The sequence below is a fragment of the Oreochromis aureus genome, linkage group 11 (genome assembly GCF_013358895.1).
Source record: "Oreochromis aureus strain Israel breed Guangdong linkage group 11, ZZ_aureus, whole genome shotgun sequence".
NCBI lineage: Eukaryota > Metazoa > Chordata > Actinopteri > Cichliformes > Cichlidae > Oreochromis > Oreochromis aureus.
Window position 1 is genome coordinate 352656 of NC_052952.1, and position 23205 is coordinate 375860.

Consider the following 23205-nt stretch of genomic DNA (forward strand, 5'->3'; position numbering starts at 1 on the left):
AGCACTAGTCTGAGCTTCTTCCACTCAAAAACACTTTTCTGCTCTTTCAACAACTTTTAAGCTGCAGTTAATAAAAACATTATGATCCCATCAGGACAGACACACGGATGCACTGGCAGGACTTACTGTGGTTTAAATAAATAAGGCAAAGTCGAACAAAGTGCTGTGATGCCAGTGTTGCACAGCAGCGCTTTAAAAGGCCTCTGCCACTATCTGAGTCTGCAGCACAAATACAAACACTGGACTGCACTCACCAATGTCATCCTTCCTCATCTCCTTGAGTTTGTCCACAGTCAGCTTCTTCTCCTCCAAGCGGTTCAGCACGACGGGGCTCAGGTTGGGGAACTGTCGGAGGGGGTGGGCAGAGCCCCACAGCCGCTTGTCGATCACCTTGCACAGGGTGAGCAGTCGATGGGTCATAGCAGGCCAGCGCTTCCTCAAAGCGATCTCAAACAAGGCCCTCACGATCCGAGCAGCGTTCTGTGGGTGACAGTGGGAAAAACATCAGCCAGAGGTTCCACACTAAACGGAGCAGCTGGTGGGCACATCGCTCAGCATCATCACGTGTGATCAAGAGCAGGTTCAGACGTGCAGGTTGGACACAGCTGTTCACTGACCGAGCGTCCAGAGGTCACATGGTAGTGCTGCTCGCTGTGATTGATTTAGTCAGCTGATAATGTCATGTGACCATGTGGTACAGTACATGCAGTGTGGTGGGAGGCCTGTGTTTCAGAGCAGGTGGACACAGGAAGGCCTGGGTCCCACCGTCTTCCTGTGAACAGTCAAACTATTGATTTAATAAAAGGATGAAAACAAACATTATAATAAACGTTTTTTATCTTTTCAGACAGTTTTGAATTGAAAACGTCATTTTTAATAAACACTGGGATCATATGTAATCACATGTCTGCAGGTTTTGTTTGTTCTTGAGCAGAATGGCACTTTGCACGTTTTTACGCTCTTTGTACTTTCACAGCTTCAGACTCGTCGACTCTTGCAGTCAAACTACCACCCCAGCATCAGCCAGTGATGACCGAGTTTTTTACACAGTTTTCTCTACTGACGGTGTTCACTGACCAGTCTGTACACCTGTGTGACTAAAACTAAACAGGAAATCTCATTTTGGGGGGACATGTCAAAGTCACATGATCAGGGGTCAGCTGTCCATCAAACGCCAACAGGAAATGAGCTACTCTACTCTAGTTTTAGAGCTCCACTGTTAGCGAGGCTTGTGTGTCAACATCATCAGCACCACCCTCCTCTGATGTCATTCTAATTATTTCATCTTCCATCATGTGTTCAGGTTTTTTATTTTTTCCACCTGCGTACTTTTGCCCCGCCTCTTCTTGTTTCCATTGAAATCCCAAAAATCTACAGTGATTTAAAATCGTTGAGTCAGAGTTAGTGTGTGAGTAGATACCACAGTATGGGCCTGACTGTGTGTATATAACAGACGGATAAACAATGCGAGCGCTCCAACAGCAACGACCTGCAGCACCTTAAGTGAGTCCTGCAAAGCTCTCGCCGTGCTGTCCTCACCTGCGCAACATAGGACAGGTCCGAGATGAGCGAGAAGCTGTCCACTTCTCCTCGGCCGATGTACGTCTGCAGCAGGATGTTGACTTTGCCGTAGCCGTTCTCCACACCTCCTGCAGCTGGAAGCTGACAGTAGGTACACAGCATCTGCTCCAGCTCCTCCATCTCCTCCTCTCGAACCTGACGACACACAGCAACACACACCGAGCTGGATTATATGAGCTGTGTTCAGTTGTAACAGAGCTTTTTATTGGATGAACACAAACTGTACTATGGCTAAAAATATAAGTGGAGCTGTTCCACAGCTCACCTTGAGTTGTTCAAACTCCTCAGCTTTGGAGACGATGCTGAGGATGTCGGCTTCTGTTCGCTGAGAGTTGAAATGTTCATTGAACGTCTTTACATGTGGAGGAAAGAGAAATGTTCGTGATTATTGGATCAACCAGAGCGTGTATTGTGCTTACAGGAACTCTAAACTGCTAATGAGAAGCTCCTGCAGTCTGTGTGAAGGACACTATGAATGGTTGTGATGCCCTCAGTGTGTCTAATAGTTAGAACATGTTTGAACAGAAGCACTGTGAGCACTCAGTGTGGCTCCAAACGTGACACTTTCTCTTTTATCATGGCTCGATGCTGCTCTGCAGCCTGCAGCTTCTTATCTGGATGCACTTAATCACATGTACCACAAAAAACATTACAGCTTATCTATAAGTGATGCTTTTATCAACAAATCCAGCAGGATGAAGTTTAATGTTGATCAGTGCTAGCTGTATAAAAATGCATGGCCTACACAGTCCTGTCTCCCAGTATGGTACGAGTGTGTCCAACCCAACAGCACTGCATGCAGTTTAGCAGAGAGGCTGTGTGTGTCTGACTGACGCTGACTCTGAGGGGACAGAGTCTGTACTCAGCCACGGTTAGGCTTACATGATGCAAAGTCTATGACAGTGTGTGATGCAGGGCTCCATCGACCTCTGCAGTGAACCGAGTGAACGTGTGGGGCGTCTGAGAGCGTTTACCTCTATGGTGTTATATTTGATGTAGAAGTGGCTCGCAGTCCTGCCCAGGTCTGTCGAGGCAAAGTAGCCGGTGCGCTCATCGAAGCGGATCATCCTGGCCTTATCCAGCTTCCTGCCCGACTCCACCACCAGATCCTTCCTGTACAGCTCCAAAGCTGGATCCATCTGAGCTCCCGCAGCACGAGAAAGACTTCAGTACTCACAACAACTTTGTTTTTCTCTTATGATTGTGTTTCAAATACATTTAAATTACAATGTTCATTTAAAAATTATTATTAATTCAGTTATGACCTCGTCAAACATCTAATACACCATGTGCTAAGAACCGTGGTGTCACTTCTGGGCAAAGTCTGAATCTCTGAAGTCCTCCAAGAATCCTGCAGAAATGAAACTTCTATTTTTATTCTGCACTTTTACACACACTTGATCTTTCTTCTCTCCTTACTCGTGTCGGTGCACGGCTGCACAGCCAGCCGAAGCTGACACATCAGATGTTTTTAAGTTCCCTTCATTGGCTCCCAGTGAAATCCACTCTAAACTCTGATCCACACAGAAAGCTCCACACGTACAGGCCCCTGCATACACGTCACCGTTACAGCCTCCCTCAGCCCATCAGGTCAGTTGAATGTGTGTGCAGGTGTGTGTTGGAGTCACTGTGTCACTTTGTGTGTCTGTGCACTGGAACATGTACACTTATCTTTGATGTAACACAAATAAAAGTATTATTATTGTTTCTATTCATCATTTGGGTATTTTGCAGTAAACATTGTGAAAAAGTGTTTGCCCCCTTCTGACTGCTGTGGTCCAATCAGTGATCAGCTTTAGGGGGAAGCACTAACAGGGCCATGAAGGTTTGGATTTGGCTCCCCTTAATGATAAACACCTTCCTTTAGAAACTTTGTGTTACGTGTATCTGTATATTTACATTTGTTTGATGATCTGAAACGTGTGTACGTCCCCGCCCTCCCCCGGGGACAGCCCCGCCCTCCCGGGATCTGGACCAACCTGAGAGGCCTTGTGGTTGATGCCGTACGCCAGCGGGTTGGCCCTCATGCGAACATAAAGGTAGGTGTAACTGAGCCACTTCACAGCTTCCTCCACGTTGGTGACCGTTCCCAGAGCAATCTGTAGCAGGAGAGAGGAGAACACCGGCTGACACACCTCTGTCGCCATCTAATGGACACTACCTGAAAGCACAGCTGCTTCTCTCTACTCTGCCCAGCAACACGTGCTATTAATCCTTTCTTAAAGATGTAAAACAGCTTTTTACAACTGAGGCAAGCTCACAGATTTGAAAACAGAGCTTGTTTCAAACACTATGACCTGAGCCGGCTTGTAGTCCATGTTAAATGTTAGCTATGTGTTATCCTGTGTGTGGTCATTTAAGGGTCACAGGTATACTGGGACACTGGTTCTTACCCTTTTTCACATGTCTGTATATCGTCGCTGCCCTGTCAGCACTGTGGAAGCTAAACTTTGTTCAAGGTGAAGCAGAAGGAAACTGTGTTACCTCAGCGTTGAGGTTATCGGCCAGGCTGTCCAGGAACCGACTCTCTATGAAGTTCTGCTGGGTGAGCAGGGTCAGGTAATGGCTCAGCTTGTCATGGGTGGTGATGATGGTTCCCTCGCCATACTTATCAAACTGCGGACGACCTGCTCTTCCAAAAATCTGCATGACGTCCAGGATGCCCAGATCAACCACAGCGCCGCGCTTGGCATCGTATATTTGGGTACCCTGCATCAGAGCAGAGAGACAGGTGTGTGAGTGCAGGTGGAGAACGCCGCTCTGAGTAACCGAGTCAGAGTGATATCACCCAGTGAATCTTTACAGCATCTCAGCATTCTGAAACTAAAATACCAAATAAAACCATGTTAAACATCAGTGCATGATCTCACAAGCTGACTGGAGATAAATGAGGCTTTTAAAGGAATAACGTTCACATTTGTGAGACACTTAGAGCCAATTAAAAGCCCTCAACTAATCACTTCAGATGAAATGTGCAAAGTAAAGGACGCTCTGAGCTCCCTCAGGGTAGCAGGCACAAACACATTAAATTCATGAAGGACCTTGATGATGACAGCGTGAGCCGGCAGGTTCACTCCCCAGGCCAAGGTGGCGGTACAGACCAGGACCTTGAGGTGGCCTCTGGAGAACATGCTCTCCATCAGGCTGCGGTCAGAGCGCAGCATGCCAGCATGGTGGATGCCAAAACCTTCAGGAAACATTTCTTTCATCTGCTTGTTCCTGGAGCGCTGGATCTGAAAGAGATGGTCAAAGAAGGAGTTTTAGTAAGAGTGGAGGTGAGTCCAGTCTCAGACTCTCAGCTGTAACTGTTTACACAAAACAGCAGCAGCAGTCGGGAATCAAACATTTCCTGTACAGTAGGGGGACAACATGCAGTAATCAGCCACTGCCAGCCCGATGAAGCAGAGTGTAACACATGCACACGGCTGTAGGTCTGCTGCACACTCCAGCAGCATCTGCAGCTCAGAGCACATGCACACACACAGTGAGATGTGTGCTGTGACTGACAGCAGCCCTGTGACCTGGCCAGCCACGGGGGGAGTCCTCATCACAAGGCTTTATCTCTCTCTCTGGGCATCTAAATGGAGGTCAGCGCCCAGCAGGCTTCTGCACAGCAAAGAGAAATCCCATTACTGCCAGCAGCTGTCTGCCTCACACACTCCATGAATGTTTGGATTGCAGTGATTGTCTGCATTTGTATGCAAACCCTGTGGATAAAGGCTGCAGGCTGACTGTGCAGCAGGTCCATACAGGTAAAATGTCACAGAGGTAAAGGTTTGCTGCCACAAGCCAAAAACATTTGTTGGTCAGCCTCAGTGACTAATGATTTGCACTACCCAAGTTACTGTCAGCTTTACTTTGGTCTATTCAAAATACTGCAGTTTTAATAACACGGCTGTTTTCTTTTTCAGTCTCTTTTCATTTTATTCATCGTCATTCATGCAGCACCAAATCACAACCAGAGTCGCCTCAAGGCGCCGAGTCTCAGGGAAATAAGCAGACGTCTCCATACAGGAGAAAAGGTACCGCTGTGGGACACGTTATGTTCCCAAACTGGAGACACTGGAGTTGGCTACTCACCCACAGGTTTCACCGTCTCATCAATGCTGAGCCTTTCTCTGGGTTTAGATCAGTGACTGAGGAGATAACGTCTGTGTTAAACACACCTCACAAATGTCATCTTTGTGATATCCAGTGAGACATCACCACATGATCCTCATCTAAACTGTCAACTGTAAAATATAAATGTCTTTAAATTGTAATTTCTTTTGATCCTCTGAGTCTTAAGTGTATATTTATCAGGTTTTTTTGCACTGATGTAACCGCAGCCTCGCCGTCTCAGTCTCTGTCTGCTGCGCTGAATATAGCAGAGATGACAAATAAAGTTTACTTTGAATAAGGGTTTGCAGAGTCCTGCTGTGAACCTCGATAGCATCTTGACTTTTGAAACCGGAGGATCTCGCTGAGGATCCACGCACAGTCACATCCTCAGTCATGCTTTCTCTCCTGTTTCTCTGTAAATGACATCACTATTAATAAAAGCAATGATGAGAGCACACAAAGGGTTTCCTCAGGTCATACACTGAGTGAGCAGTAAGGCCTCTCCACACAGGCGTGTTTTTATGTGTTTTACAGCCAGTGGCATTTCCCAGTGTGGCCATTAACAAGAGTGCACGTATAAAAACTCCCACACTGGTTTCAATTTTCAAACCCTTAAATTCAGTCTGTACGCAGTCATCATGAGAGAGAGTTTCATTACAGCAGCTGATGGTTTTTGTAACTGCACTTGCTCTAATGTGCTGGAAGAACGAAGCTCTATATAAACACTGTGACAAGAGTGGAAGTGGGTGCTGAGGAAGACTTAGAGGAAGGCTGTGATGCTGTTGGTCTCTGTGTGATCTCAGAACAGCTGAGCTGTAACATAAACGACTTTGTTTCTAATGATCCACACAAAGGTCCGTGGTGACAGTCTGCAGACGGATCAGAGACGGTTTCTTCCTCTACACGCTCACTGAGCCTGAAACACATTCCTGGTTTCTTTCAACTACACTAAGTCAAGATGGCGGCTAACAGAACCTTCAATCCACCCTGAAATTATTCATTACAAGAGCTTTTCAGTACGTTTGGATGTCCCTGTGTGTCAAACGTGTGTCCACAGCTGAGTGTGGACATTGAGCTGTGTGGTCAGAAGTCACAGCAACACATGGAAACACACTGGTGTGTGTCCTTCATACTCCCTCTCTGCCCGACTCCTGAGTCAACCACACCAACGTCAGGATGCTTTAAAGACACACAGCAGTGATACAACCACACACTGAGGGGATCAGTGGGGTCTGTTAGTGCTCGTCTCGGCCAGGGTTAGTGTCATCACGCCTCAAAATGCTCATTACAAATAAATACAATTGTTTTTCTGAGTAATCACATTTCATCATAAGTTAAAGTCTTCCCTCTGAGAGCGGCGCTCCTATCCCACATGACATGAGGCCCCACTGAGCGTCTAGATGCTTCTCCACCATTCACAGAGAGTCCACAGGCGAACGGCTGCAATCACAGCATCGTAAGATGGAGACAGATGTAGCCTCAGGCCCCCTGCTCCATTCAGACATGGTCTTTCCCTCCTTGACTCCGCACTCAAACCAGCGTTCCAGGATCCTTGTACATCCTTGAAAGAGTGCCCACTGGCCTGTAGGTGTGAACAGACTGCAGAGTCCTGGCCTGACGAGGTGACTCTGCTGTGTTGGGCCGTCTGCTCACTGAGTAGTTGTTAAATATGAAAACCGTATGAATCAGATGATATAGATTTCACAGCCCAGCATTTCTCAATCAATTAAATTCAGTTAAATTTTATTCATACAGTTGCCTCAAGCTGCTTCATACTGTCAGGTACCTACAATAACACGGAGAAGGGAGGAAGACAGTCGGCTGGGTGTGAAGCTGCATTGGAGAACTGGTCCATGTGCTATTACAGAACAAGGACTACTGTGGCTACCTTCAGTTCAAGAAGGTGGAGCTGTCCGTCCACAAGATGACCAACTGATTATTGATTATTTACCACCACAAAGCAGATATATTTGTATTATTTAGTAAGGAAAGTGAGTGCATGCAAATCTGTGGGAACTGCAGGCGTCCAGCACGTACGGGAGATTTGGGCTCAATCAGTCCTTTCATCCCAAACAAACAAACTAATATATTACATGCATTAATAAATGAGAGCATCTCTTTTAGAATCGGTGAAGCAGAAACACTAGAAGCCTCTCTCCCGAGGAACATGAAGGTTTCTCTGACAGCGTGCGGTGGAGTCTTCGGGGTACGGCTGTGCACTTTCCTGGGGAGGCAGGTAATTGAAATGCTGTGGCTGAGGCTTCTTCTTGAGGTGTCAGAGTGTGTTACAGACATGCTTCCAGCCTCTAATCTAAGGTGAGTTAGTGCTGATGTCTGCTGTGCCATGACTATATTTGAGATGGCAGTGACCTAAGCTCCTGATCAGCTTCCATTAGGCCTGCCGCTGGCTGCAGCTCCTGCTGCACAGCTCCGTCGGTACACAGACAGCAAGCTGCCAGCTCCACTCACCGTCTCTCACGCCTATGCTCATGGAACGAACATCAGCTTACACCACAGCTAAACTAAATTAGCCCAACATTCAAAGACTGCCTACATCTAAGTAAAACGGGTTTCAAGTTTGTGACAGCCCATCTCTGCACATCCCTGGTGCTTTGAGTGGTAGCGCACATTACTGAAGCCTCGTTAGGTGTGTGGTACACACACAGTATTTTTGTGCAGCACACTCCAGCTTCAAAGCTGAGATTTCAAATATCACAGTGAAAATGTGACAAATGATACTTGTGATCTGTGGTGAATGGGCTCTCCCACAGCCCGCTGCTATCACACACTCTTCATTTACTTTGCTGTATTGAGCCATGATGGCTAATAGTGGATTCACTTAGCGGCCCTTGATGGCCATGTTTGGTGCTCCAGCAGACCGGCTGTTAGTGCTGCAGAGGCAGCAGAGAGGCAGAGGATACGTCTCCACTTACGACCACCACACCTCACCTCTCTGCCTGCTGCTGTAGCTCCAGAGAGAAGGAGCACAGTTTATCCAGTTTGTCATATCGTTCAGCTGTTTTTATATCGTATTGATGATCAATACAGGAAATACTCCAGCTGCTGGTGGCACTTTATACTTCATACTGTGAGTAAACAGTAAATATGTACCAATAAAGTCAGTGCTATCTAATGAGTAAAGCAATAATCCAGTAGCAGTTTAGTATTTGGTGAATAATATCAGACAGGAAGAATGAAGAAACAGTTGAAGGTGTCAGTGTGCTGATAGAAACGTGTTTGGTCTCTGAGGCAGCGTTCAGTAAAAGCCTTCATGGTTATTAAACACACTGTCTGTGGTCACATGTCGCAGCATCACAGTCACACAAACAGACGTCTGGAGCAGTAACCTCATCGTCGTACCGCGGTACTCACTGTTGTCAGACTTTCACTATATTACCCAGCGTGGTCATCAGCACATGTTGTACGTGAGATGGTACCAATGCTGTTCAACAGTAGGATGAGATCAGACATCTCTGTGAGAGAGTTCTTAAATCTTTTAAACTTCCCTCACCACCATCTGCTGTAAGCACACAGAAACATGACAGACGTGTGAAATAAGGATTTAATTGGCTGATTCCATCTTACTGCGGCACGCTGAACCTGCCGTGAGGCAAAGTCTAGAACAATACAAGAGAAACAGAGCCCAGCTGGGACTGGTTTCCAGTCTAAAAAAGGGCCCTTTAAATGATGTTAAGAGCAGTTACTCTGATGTTCCTTATTGCTATCACCTCCTCCTCTCACATCACAGCCCACGTACGGTCACTTTTACACTTTTGGCGATGACCAAGTTAAAAGTTTCAGTCGGGTAAATCCAGCACTGTGTCAGTTTCTGCCTTCATGGCAGCTACCACCTCTGGACTCACTCATGAGGATGGATCCACTCAAAGCTGAGCACACAGAAGGAGCTGATTACTGATCTACAGGTTACCACAGCCTCCATAAACACCATGACTAACACAGCATGCTGTAATGGTTTGGAAGTTTGCAGTGTTCACAAGCTGCCCCTGATCGAGGAGGCACACGGTCAGGGCTCGGCAGAAGGTGCTGTGGTCAGATGAAACCAAACCTGAGCATCAAGTCGACCCACCATGTTTGGGGGAAGACAAAATCCCAGTGTCCCCACAGTCAAGCCCCGAGGTGGAAGCATGATGCTGACTTCACTGGATGAGGGGGCAATAACAGGGTCATGTATAAAATCCTGGACACGAACCTTCAGCCAGAACACTGAAGATCTGTGGTGGATGCATCAGCATGATAAGGACCAGGACACAAAGGAGGAGCTAAACAAGAAGTATGCTAAGATCGTGGAGCCTCCCGGCCAGCCTACAGACTACAGAGACTTCAGGAGCTGAAGCTTCAAGGTGCCAGAGGTGGATGTAGAGGAACTCTCTCCTGAGATGTGAGCAGGGCTGATGACCTACTACAGGATACTTATTTAATCAAATACTTATTTCACTCCATGGCGTGAAAATGTGCCCAACTCTAACACGTGTGTATTTTGGTTGATGCTCTCTCCCTTAAAATGAAAGTACAGACACTGCTCATTCCACTGTTAGTGAGCACACGTCCCCCCACTGTAGCCACGGGTTTTTCAACACTGCTGAAAAATAAGGTGACAACATATAAAGACATGGTTTATGATGGTCATGTAACACACAAGTCTTTTTCAGGACTGTTGCTTGAAGACAACTATGATCCTGGTCCTTTGTTCCTGAACATTGTAGGTGGCACAGCAAAACAGTGAACACTCCAGTCAGCTGTTTAAATGCTGATGAAGAAGCAATTAAACAGGAAAATGGACTATGCAGTGCCATGATAACATGCAAGGCTGCTCCCTGAGGCTATGAGACTGCAGATGAGCTGCAAACAGAAGAGGCTGGGCGTTTGCAGCCCTTCACACTGTTGGACAAAGCTGCCTTTGTTTTTAAGGCTGCTGTTTCTGTGCTGTCAGTCCACGGTGTCACTCCTGCTTCCAGCAGCGTTTCAGGTGCGGCTCATTGTTGTTGATCACTGCAGTGGGTAACTGGTTGGGCACAGTGACAGGCTGTCACAGATCTGTCACAACGAAAGCAGCAGCAGTGGACTCGACTTGTAAAAATAGCACCAAATGAAAGAAAATGGAGACATTAATGAGCACAGTCGGGTGTTGCTGTAGAGTCCCTGGAGGCTTTGCACTCAGAGGCGTGAGTGTGTCTGCATCTGTGTATGTTGTCAAACAAAATGACAGGGAAGCAGCACATCTGAAGGCCAGAGAAGAGCGAGCTTTCAAAGAGAAGCGAGTCGTCCTCAGCAGCAAAGCTGTGCCGATACACTCGTGTTACCGTTCTCTAGCAGTAATTTGGTTTCTCAGTTAATGTGAACGTATGCTTTGACAAACACTGCTCCGGCATGCCGAGCTCACCACTGTTTGCCAAAGTGTGAAAGGGGGTGTTACCCCCCCCACTCTGTGTCAAGAAACATGACGGGTCTGTAGAATGATAAGTGTAATGGACTCACGGGGCCACTAGGTGGCTCTTATCCTCCATAATAACTCTGCCTTTCCTTTGGAAGCAGCCACACAGTTTCATGTCTCACAACTGGATTCTTACCATGGGGTGGGGGCGCTGAGAGGGGTGAGGGGGGCAGGGGAGAGCGCGGACTGTCAAAGTCGAGTAAATGAAAGTGAAATAGGCTTTTGAATCCTCTCAGGTGAGAGCTTCAGGTTTCCTGCACACAGCTTATGCTGCAAACACAAGTCTTCTCATTTATTGTCTATTCAAACATGTTTCTTCTAATCTGTGATTCAGATACTTCATTTTATCAAGTGATGGATTTCAAAACTGATAAAGCAACAGCAGCACTTCCTGCACAGTACTGTACTGTCTACAACACTGTATATTATTAATGAAGAAGAAGAGAATTCATTACAGTCGATGAACCCACATTAACACTGAATGTGTCTCGTTTTTATGAGTCCTAATAAATCCATCTGTAGATGATATTCTCCAAACTCTTCAGTAAACTCCAGGGTGACATATTCCCTCATCATCCTCACTCACACTCTGCTACAGCACAAAATCATTAATGAAGGCACCTTTACTTATGTTTGAAATTCAGCTGTATCAGGAGGTCGGGAGACTTTGTATCTATAAGTCAGAAATATTTCATGTTTATATAGTAAAGCACTTTATCCCAGCATATCTCATTCTGTTATCATAAACATGGAGCCTCATCCAGAAACTGATCAGAATTATGGAAACACACACATACACAGACAAACATGAATAAATTGTAGATATTGGTTACATATTAGCCAGTAGGTGGAAACAGAGAGTTTATGACTGTATTTTCTGGACGTATCGTTTGTTCTTTGTTTTAATTTGCTGCTACACTCTGCACACCGGCACAGTCATGACAATATCAGGAAAAAAATAACAGCTGGCTCCAAATATTTGTTAACGCTACATGAAGTGTATGCAAAAACGCAATGTCTGAAAACTAATTAGGTTCATTACCAGGGGCGGATCTAGAGGGGTGGCATGGGGTGGCATGTGCCACCCTAGCTTTGCATACAACACTGTTGTTTATTAAAATATGACAGCATTAACACTTTGAGCCTGGCTACAGTTAACACTGAATATATTACATAAGCAACGATGCCTATGATTGTCCCAGAGCACATCTGAATCAACACCGTGGGCATTTCAGATTTCACACAGGTGGTTGTTACACTCTGGAAATGGACTGAAGGTGAGTGTTATTAACCCCCTGGGGTCCACGGACACGCCGCACCTCCAAATCACATGACTGATTTAAGCTGACACAGCAACAAGCTGCAGCCACGCGGAGTCTCTGTTTCAGGTGTGTAGAAAGTTCAAACTTCAGAGAATATACAAGTTTTTAAATTTTAATGACAGGCCATTAAACCCAGAGTTATGATTAAAAGTATATGTGAGCCATGCTTTTTTCTAAATACTATCGTCACGTTTAGTGCAGACGCACCGGTTTAAAAAGGACAGTGTGAGAACAAAGACAGAAGAAATCGGCTTGGCAGACAAACAAACTGTTTTTACTGGCACAAATAATTTGCGGTGCATCTTATTGTGACACATGATTGTTCTCGCACTTCAGTTATAGGAATATTTTTAAGTGGTTGTACAAAATTTAAAAAATGCCAGATGTATTGGCTTTTTAGATAAATAGCTGTTTAGAACTTGGTTTACAAAATGTGTGCATACGTTTATGTTTGCATTCCAAGTTATTAAAATAATTTACTAAACATGTCTGTGGGTTTTACTGTAAAAAAATAAAACTAGTACTAGGATTTTATGTTTTTGTGTGACTTTAGATCAGTTGTGTTACTGCATCATGTCAACGAAACAATCAGTGTAAATTCAGACATGTGAGGCTGAGCTGATGAAATGAGACCGAACAAGGCAAACAAGGTGAAATACAAAGAAGGAGCAAAAATGTCCGGGTACATCGTGCTCCCCAGAGGGTGAACCCAACACATCCTGAAAAATGAGGTTTACATTTCTGTTCATGATTTCTGACACTTTGTGTAAATTTAAGCAACAATTAGATTTTTTCTAACAAAAACAGTGAAGCTTCGGTTCTCCCTGTGTTTGTAAATAACCGGCCCATGCTGTGCAGCTTCCTGGATCTGATACTTATTGGGCTACATACTTATGTACATGTGTTATGTAACTGAGATGTTTCATTATGTGGGCTACAGAAAATAATTCAGTTATAGAAACGTGTATATTTACTGCATTGAATCATTTGAACCACATGTAACACCTGCATATGTGTTTTTAATAAAAGGCTTTGATTTGGCCCCCATTTGATTTCCACCCTAAGACAATGCCTGTAGATCCGCCCCTGTTCATTCCCAACATCAGTAACATCACTTGGACCTAACAGCTGACTCCAGAGACGCTGAACAGGAGACATGAATAAAATCTCCTTTCAGAGGAGAGTTAAACGACGCCTCTTCAGGGAAGCTCTTCTTTATTTTAGTGAGACGATGCCACACCTCACCGGCCCCACTCATGTTTAGAACATAGAACTGTAAAGCCAAGAATACACACACATGATCCAACAGCATGGATCTAAAGTTGTTCTTTAAAAAACTCTTGAGAATTTCTTTTCATTCAAGAGCACACCACGCGTCCTGTGTAACCACATTAGACTGTAGTGGGCACATTCAGATATCCGAGCTTGACTGACAGCCTCTCCAAACCTGAGATAAAGCCAATTAAATATTACGGACAGGAGACGGGAAAATAGAGCGACTTTTAAAGCTGGATAAATAAACGCTGATTATACGTCTGACCTTATAGGGGCTTTATTCACCGCATATGCATATTGGAGATTAAAAAAACATCTATAAATATTAATGTGGGGCAATTTGCAGTGTGCAAATAAGCAGTGCATTATCTCTGTGTGGGCTTAGAGTCGAGTCAGCCCTGTGCCCCTTCCTTCACCAGAGCAAGTCTGACTGACAACCACTCAAAGATGAACTAATGGAATGGATAATACTCATTATGTTGGGACACAGGCAAAACCATTTTCAGCTGGTGCACATAAAACTTCATGCGTGCACAGAAACTAAAGGAACAGTTACACAATTGCTTTTTAAGTACTGCTTCAAAGACTAACCAGGCCACAACGCATCGTTTCAGTCCCCCGACGTAATCTCTCGTCGCTATTTCCAGTTTTAGAAAGCATGAAAAGTGATCTGATTTGTATACATAACCCATTTAAATAGAAAGAAGATTAGAGACACATCAATCTTGGCTCAGCCCCAGGGAACAGAGGAAAAGGTTACTAAATTTATCACTCTGCCTTCCCAGGCAGGAGATTTAAATATGGGACTTGGCATCTGACTGACCGTCCTCGGAGGGAAAATATAGCTCCACCTCTGTGTACTCTCACAGCACAAAGACCATTAATTACACGCACGCACGCCATCAGTGTTCCACCCTCACGCCTGCGCTCGCACGCATTATGGAGTCAAAGCTAAATGTGTTCAGAGTGTTGAGGGAAAAAGAAACCCGTGCTTCTCCTCTATATTACCTTATGGTTGCCAGACGGCGTCCCACAGCCGTGCAGCGTGTAGAACCCCCTGGTCTGCTTCAGAAAACCAGATTCTCTGTTGCAAACTGCATTATATTCATCTAACACACACGATGTGGTTTCCTAAAGTCTATCACCAGACAGAAGTTTGTTAGAGAGCACGCCCGATTATAGCACTAGGCTATGGGCTCATGTGCAAGCAGCGTACTAATCAAATCACTAATCAACCTACCAGTGAAACCTGAAGCTTTTTAAATATTCCTGGCAGTGTTGATGTTGCTGCGTTTTCCTGTTTGCTCTCATGAAGTATTTGTCTTGGAGTAAAATAGGGAATGTCACTTTTCTTCTCCAATTAGTCTGCAAAACGCTACTCCATAACTTGTGATGTGCTGCTCTGCAGGTCTGCCCCACTTGAACCTCCAGGCTGTGAAAATGCTGAATCTAAAAATACCTCATCACACACTCTGACAGCACTGTGCTGTCTTTAATCAGCTACATACATGCATGCATTCAACATTTCCTAGATGTATCTGAAGGTTCTCGCTGAACATAATCACATAAAATGAAACGATGTGTGGACACTTGTTCCTGTTACCTGTTTCTCACACTGGCCATAGTCTGATCCTTGGTCTGGTTGAAAGAAACAAATCTCTCCACGGTTCTTCGCCATCTCGATGAGCCCCATGGCCGTCCTCACTGTGGCATTACGAGCATGGACAAACACCATCACCTGGGCACAAACACACGGCTTCAACAAACCACAATATTAACACAGCCCGGTGATATACAGAGACGCTTTAATAAGTATCATTTAGATTGTACAGATTGCACTGCACTGAAGCAGCAGGAAGAACTGTTACAGCCACGCTGAGTTCATACAGCTCGAACAGAGCAGTGAGACACTCAGACGAGCCTGGGGGGGTCTTAAAGAAAATCACGTCAATTAATATATGTCACAGCCACTTCCTGACAATTCATTACTGAGAGAAGAAGAAGAAGGAGGAGGATCGCTGGCTGAGCAGTAAACTCTGCCTAGACTGTAGCAGTGAAACCGTCCAATCACAAACACATGTACTCAGCACGTTTATGTTTTGGACAATCAAACCGGCTTACATGTCGTCAAAGACTACAGAAAAGTTCATATCAGGTTTGCCTCTGAGGGAAGGAATGGGACAAAGAGGGGGAAGCACGGAAAACCAGAGTGTATATGTGGGCACACTTGGAAAAAAGATGCAGACAGGATAACAACAGTCCTCAATAGGCTGTTCAACTCCTGCAGCAGATGGAAGCTAAATGGTAAAGTCTGAATTCACAGCTCTGCTGTTCCCAGCAGGCCTTCAGAGGCTGCAGAGTGGAAGCAGAATGAGTGGATGGGGAAGGAGGGGGAGGTAAAACCGGGGGAGATAAGGACTTGAGAGAATTTAGATAACAGGTGTTCATTCCAAAAGGTTCACACAAAATATTTACTGCAGCACGGTTGCTATTCATGAAAAAGTTCAGGGAAATATTTTGGAGGAAAAGATTGTGGAGCTACACCAACATCACTCCACACAGGTGGTGTTAGGAAGCATGCATGCTGCTGAGTTTCAGGTCTAAAGCAGGGGTCCCCAATCCCAGTCCACAAGGGCCGGTGTCCCTGCAGGTTTTAGATGTGTCCTTGATCCAACACAGCTGATTTAAATGGATAAATGACCTCCTCAACATGTCTTGAAGTTCTCCAGAGGCCTGGTGATGAACTAATCATGTGATTCAGGTGTGTTGACCCAGGGTGAGATTTAAAACCTGCAGGGACACCGGCCCTCGTGGACTGAGATTGGGGGACCCCTGGTCTAAAGCAATCAGGAAGTACATGCATGCAGTAAAAAGGACTCTTTAACAGAGCACGGGCACTAAAGAGCTGAGAAATGCTACTTTGACTTAAGAGATGCAAAAGCCAAATACACGTACGCTGAGGGAAAAAGGATTCATCGAATATGATAACGGCTTAAGTAATCTGCTCTTCATAGGACCAGACTCAGTAGAGACTGTATGCCTCAGGCATAAAGAAATCCAAAAGACAATGGAGCTCAGTCCATCGGTTACACACAGTTACACACAGTATAACACAGCCCTCGGCTTGATGAATCCTGTGTCCCCACCAAAGCCCACACACCTGGGTCGAATACAAAGAAAAGCCCTTACCTGGTGACCTGCCTTCACCTGTTCCAGAACTTTGTCATAACAAACCTCCTCCATGTCATGGATCTGCTGGATCTGAACAGGACAGAAAGCACAGTGAACAGGATACAATCACAGCTAAACATTACCAGTCTAATTTTTCTGTACATACAAAGACTTCTTAAATGTTCATACCTTGTTATTGGTTTTGATGCCAACAAAGGTCTGTCCCAGAGGCACTGGTCTGAAGCGACCGTCAAAGAAGAAGAGACCAATATATGGATTGACATGTAGGAAGGTGGCCACATCCAGATAGTTAGGCAGGGTAGCAGACAGTCCCAGAATCCTGATCATGCTCTGGGTGGACTCCACCTAAAGCCAAAACAACATACTGTTGTACTTAGACTCGATTCCATCTTAGGGTTTTATCTAGGCAGAGAGAAAGGTTAAAATAATAGGAGTTTTACAGGTGCAGGCCACCTTCTCATCTTTTCTGACTCATTTGCACTAGTTCTGCATCTGGCTAGAACAGGGGTCAGCAACCCTGGGCACGCGTGCCACAGCTGGCACGTGAAGGGTTAACTGATGGCACGACCATAGCTGGACTGACCATCAATGGTGATTTTTCGTTTTTATGGGCCGATTATTTTTTTTTCTTTTTTCTTTCTTTTGTAAAGGTATAAACAATGAAAGGTGGTGGATTGGCCAGATGCTGGCTGATGTGTAAAAATAACTCAGTTATTTGGTGGTGTCTATGGAGTAGCTTCCACAGAGGCCAGCAGGTGGATGAGGGAAAGGGGAGGCAGGAGGAGAGACCCGAGGCGGCCGTCGGTCCGAGTGTCAGGTGAACTGAACTTCAGGTAAGAAGTTATGACCTGCAGTCTATCTGGGTCAGATATAAACCAAGTTTAGGTGGAGTTTATTTTCGTTGTGCTGACTTTTTACAGTCAGTTACAATAACTCGTACTGCGTGCTAGCTAGCATGACGGAGTTTCTATACAGCTGGGTGGGTGCTGTGATGTTACTGATAGTGAACTTTATTTTATTCATAAGAAACAGTCACCCCATCGCTGTGTGGGGTCCAAATCATTCATAGGTGTCAACACATTTACAAAAAACTAACAAATTACAGAGGTTACAGTGTCATTCTCACCACGCTCCTGTATAATATTCAATACCATTTATACATTCAGTGATATCATCTGTTAGATTTTGTCAGAACAATTGCAATGTTAATGAGTAATATGACGAATCAACGTAAAGCAGAGTCCAATAAAAAATACAATGATCAGTTCACCACAGAGAGGATGGAATGCTTGTTACTCAGTATACAATATGCTGCTTTCACCATCTCCTTTTGCATCTTTGCTAGAATGCACTCAAATAGTCACTTAGAGACAACAGTTCCTTCCAAAAAGAGGAATAGGGTTCACAAATGACAGCTCACCAATTCAGTTTAAATTACATTAAATCTTACATTTTTATTTAACATTTAATGTCATTTTTTTGTTGGTTTTCTGTTGTATATTTCAAATAGGGCAGATGAGATTCAGGTGGCAGTGGTTTGCACAGGGTTGATGGTTTGAAACCACAAATGTCCCAGGACTATTCCCTATATTCCTCAGAAGTTGATTCTGTTCATCTGGAAGTTTTCAGTGGGAGAAACATTTCATCACCATCAGGTGACCTCTTCAGTCTCAGCTGTCTGCAGGTTTCCAACCTTATAAACAGCACATTTGCATAATGACTGATATTCCCTATATCCATGGCCACCTCTCTCTTTACCACAGCTGACCAGTAAAGCGCTGCAGGTTTGACTGTCATCTTTGCACTTGGCTTCAAAGTACCTCAGTGCAAACTGAAGGTCATTACTTGATGAAGTGCCGATAAATTCAGTTCATAAAAATTATGAACTGTCTGTTGCTGTAAAGAGATTTAGGGCTGAATTTATTTTGCAGCCCAAAGACGTTGATGCAGGCTGGGTCAAGAATTGTGCTCAAAAAGTGGAAAAAAGACTTTTGCTATTGCCCCAATTACAGGACAAAAGGGGAGGGAGGAAGTAGCTTTGACATGTACTATGTCCTTGACTTCAGGGACAAAAAAAACATCATGCTCATTTAGTGTCTTTAATCTGTCTTTGAAACTCGAAGAAGATTCAATATGTTGTGTATCAACGTGGGTGAGAAGGTGCTGGTGGAGAGGGCGGGCTGCCCTATCTATATGCCTCCTGCTGGAAGTGACAGGGAAGATTGGTAAGGCCTTTAATGTGATGCAGTACCTGTCAAACCATCCTATCAAGATAAGATCTAACCAATCCCTGCGGCCCAACCAGGGCTTCACTGCACACTCACAGCAATGCTGCGGAGCCTCCACACTATAGACATGCACTGTGCTCATTATGCAGAGAGTTAAAGAGGCTGCAGTACATTTTATATTGCACAAATAGGAATTGAACCGCTTCTCTGGATTCTGTTTCAGGTACGTTTGTGGAAAAATCAGATTTTAGGGAAACATCAGGTCATTGTGATTAACAGCTAAAGTAAGCAATTGCCTAAAGGAGAGTGGGTAATGAGTGGAATAAAATTAATATCTGTGAAGTCATTTGTGTGTTTGAGATCCTTGTAGCTCAAACAGAGTGCAGGTAATACCAGGTTACACTGCCACGACTGGGACACTGGCTTCAGTTTATGTCTCAGCAAGTGTCTTTCCACAAATACTGAAACAGATCATTTAAAGAGGATTAGTTCTTCCTAGTGCTGCTAACACCATGCTTTATAAGGCTGGATAATAATGTTACAATGTATTTTCTAGGTTGTATGTTTGTTGCAGAAGCAGAGGAAGTGGCTACACATTGATAAATGACCTTTCTTGAGGCATGCGCTACTTTGTTTCCCTTCTCTGAAATAAATGGATACAATGTGAAAGCTAGCTACTTAATCATTTTGAATCCGATCTGTGAAACAGTGTTGAACATAATAATGAATAAATTCAGTTTCCTTTTTTATTCTTCTCTCAAATCATGGCTTCTAGTTAATCTGTTATCAGTACTGCAGGCTCCTAAAACATCCTTAATTCTCTTTTTAGATACATTTATTGTAGAATGATTTATTTTATTTTCTCACAGTTTTTCTATTATAGCACTAATAAACATGAGTACACAGCCTTATCTTTGAGAGTCCTCTCTTTCTTGTATTGATAGTGTTTGTTCCTGTAAGTGTCCTGCTTTCAAAAATATAGCTGCTAGCATTTCCTGACTCACTGAAAGAGAAATGATACCAGAGAGTGCCATGGAGCTCCATATGGTGTTTGGCTGTTTGCCCCTGACTGTCCTGACAGTGTCTTTCTTTGTATTTAACAATATGTCCCACTTTCTAAAGAGCCATCTTTGTTTCACAGACGTCTCGACAACAAACAGAAAACAGGAGAAAAAGTATCAATACGATCTATTAACCAGCATAAAAATGCTTAACTGACCTTTTGGGAAGATAAGATATGAGTAACATAGATGACGCTAGGCTGGTTAGTGTCTCCAGTGGCATCTAGAACTTAGATCATTGTTCCAGAGAGGAAAAGGGAGCATACGATTGGTACCAGAAGGCAGTCAAGGCAGTGGTATAAAGACGTGGTATTGTGGCATCTCTAGGTTTTCTCAGAGCAGCAGTGAAGTCAGTATTGCAATGCACCTCCATACAACCACAACCTTCAGGCTGGAAAACCAAAACAGAAAGCTAGACCTCAGTCTGAGTACTGTTCTGTGTGATGTAATCAGTTTGTAACTTAATGGATCAATTTATAGTGCATGACGAGCATGTCTGGGGCTTCAACAGAAACCTATTACAAGAGCGCACTAAGGACAAGTACATGTTGTAATAGCACAGTATCTCTACATCTGCCCCAGTGAAATTCATGGGTGAACCAACTTAACAAACTCATAAAAACTGTATATTCTTCTAGCATTAAACATAATAGCATTCCACTAAATGAACCTTATAATAAAAGGTGTGCCTGTGAGCTTAGGTAGAACACAAATGCTGCTTAAACCATACAGAAGAAGCTGTACAGCACAGTAACATTAAAGGCTTTTTTCATAAAGGTTAGAGGGAGTTTTATCTTGAATGCAGGGCATAATTGGTAGCTTCTATACGGAGCCAAGAAAAGGCAGTGAAAACTAAAGCTCTTCGAAGCAAAACATCAAAGCAATATCTGGCTTGGTTCTAAGACATTTGCATAAAAAGGGGGACAAATATTTAGTTTACAGGGATTTCCATATTAATGTGTGTGAGGATGTGAACTTAAGCACCTAGCGCATCAGTAGCAGCCAGCGTAATTCCTTCAGCACAAACAATTATAGCAGTCTGTCAGGTGTGGCAATAATTGGACAGGGAGATGAAGGAAGAGGGGGAGGTCTGCCAGGCGCTCGGTACCCAAAATCTTCTGTTGGAGGGTGGACTACACGTTGTAAACAAGTTCTCACGTACATACAAAAAGAAACAAGCAGGTTTTCTGCTCGTCACAGTGTCAGATTGGGTCATTAAAAAGTCATTAAGTCTTGCTTTTTAGTGACAGACTCCCAGATCCATCACGTTTGCCATGTTCACAACATGTTTAATGTTACAGGAAGGGAGGTGCCACCCAGCAACTCCCAGGAAACGATATTAGAAGCCAAGTATAAACAAATTAAACATTATGTATAATACTTCATTCCCTGTGCCACCATTACACACAGCCAGCACTTCTACTTTGTAATAACTACAGTTGTACAGAGCTGGCAGAGCCCTCTGAGCTCCTGTCAGGTTTCTCAGTCACAGGAAGACTGGGAGAAATTCCAACTTTCGGAAATGACAAGACATTCCAGGAGTAACGTCGGTTATCAATTATGAAACACTGCACGTTATAAAAATCAAAATCAGTCACAACTGTTACACAACTGTTATGCAACCATTTTCACTACCAGCCTTAAATGAGACACACAGTAATTGGGTTTGCACTATACATGGTCAGCTTGGCATATCTGAAACTAAAACAGTTATGAAGACCGTCAGAGCAGAAGCCAAGCCATGCATCATCCTGACCATGGGAATTATACTCCATCCATCCACAATCTTTCACATGGCTGTAGCCTAAGGAGGATATTCCAAAAATCCACAGCCACACTTTCCTGTTCCCAAAGCATTCCCAGTCAATCCCATCCAGTCAATCCTAACCAAATTCCCAAACCAGCTCAACTGGCTTCTTTGGACAGACTTGAGGGAGCAGCTCGAGTCCCAGATTGCTCCAGATGGCTGAGATCCTCAGCCTATTTCTAAGACTGAGCCAGGTCACCATCTGGAGGAGGGGCCTTGTATTTATGATCTTACTCTTTTGGTTAGTTCTCAGATTTCATGATTTTAGGTGGGGTTTGGGATGCAGAAAAAACTGCATTCCTGCTAATCACTAATGAATAAGATCTCAAGAAAACTTAAGGTGCTGGCTTTCATCCCAGCTGATGGTGCAAACTGCTCCACGGCATGCTGGAGGTCATGCTCTGACGAACCCAACAGAACCGCAGAGATGCAACTCTGAGCTTCCCAAAGTGGACGCACTCCGGCTGAGATATTGTCCATGAAAATCAAGAACAGCACTGGACAAAGGGGCCAACCATGGTACAGTTTAACATCCACTGAAAAGGTGCTCGACTTTGGGCCAAGAGATCTCTACCTTTGGTTATACATGGACCTAATGGCCCATAGCAGCAGGGGCCCTATTCTCCTGCAGTACAGGTGCCTCCAGGGTCGTAAGCTAGTCTACAAAGCACATGCAGACCGGATGTGCACTGTTCCTCCTGGGTCCAAGTTTGGACAGTTGGCTGGAGGTTCCCTTCCAGCATCCTGAAATAAACTTTGCCTGGGAAACTGGGCAGAATAATACCTCAGTAACTGGAGCACACGCTCCAGGTGTATTAACCAAGACAACCCCACAATGTCTAGAGTCTTTAGCATTCCACCCAAACCCAGTGCCTTGGCTGCAGGGATCTTCTCAACTCCCTCAGTGACCTCTGCCAGCATACCAGTGTAATTCATAAGACTTTCCCACAGTCCTCAGGTTCTGCTTCCTCTTCGTCGGACACTTTTACAGGAATGAAGCGTTCCTCGAAGTACTCTTTCCACCACCCAACAGCATCTCAATATCAGGTCATCAGTTGTCCTTCCTGACTGCAAATGGCCCGTGTCAAGTCCTTCCAGGGCACCGAACAGCTTGGCAGAACCTCTTTGTGGGCTGCCCAAAGTATTCCTCCATGGCCTCCCTTAACTGTGCTTAGACTCTATTTTT

At 44.5% G+C, this 23205-nt stretch overlaps 1 protein-coding gene across 4 annotated transcripts in view; it reads right to left on the reverse strand.

Annotated features, from left to right (window-relative positions):
• ascc3 (activating signal cointegrator 1 complex subunit 3) overlaps window positions 1–23205 on the reverse strand; it is a 146178-nt gene that overhangs the window by 41840 nt on the left and 81133 nt on the right. For all 4 annotated transcript variants that reach the window (XM_039619361.1, XM_039619363.1, XM_039619362.1 and 1 more), the window contains exons 12-21: window positions 17092–17268; window positions 16921–16992; window positions 15335–15469; window positions 4623–4814; window positions 4066–4290; window positions 3561–3680; window positions 2556–2720; window positions 1847–1933; window positions 1540–1716; window positions 255–480 (exon numbers count right to left, since the gene is read on the reverse strand). In XM_039619361.1, the coding sequence (XP_039475295.1) occupies window positions 255–480; window positions 1540–1716; window positions 1847–1933; window positions 2556–2720; window positions 3561–3680; window positions 4066–4290; window positions 4623–4814; window positions 15335–15469; window positions 16921–16992; window positions 17092–17268 (1576 nt within the window). The remainder of the gene's footprint in view (window positions 1–254; window positions 481–1539; window positions 1717–1846; window positions 1934–2555; window positions 2721–3560; window positions 3681–4065; window positions 4291–4622; window positions 4815–15334; window positions 15470–16920; window positions 16993–17091; window positions 17269–23205) is intronic.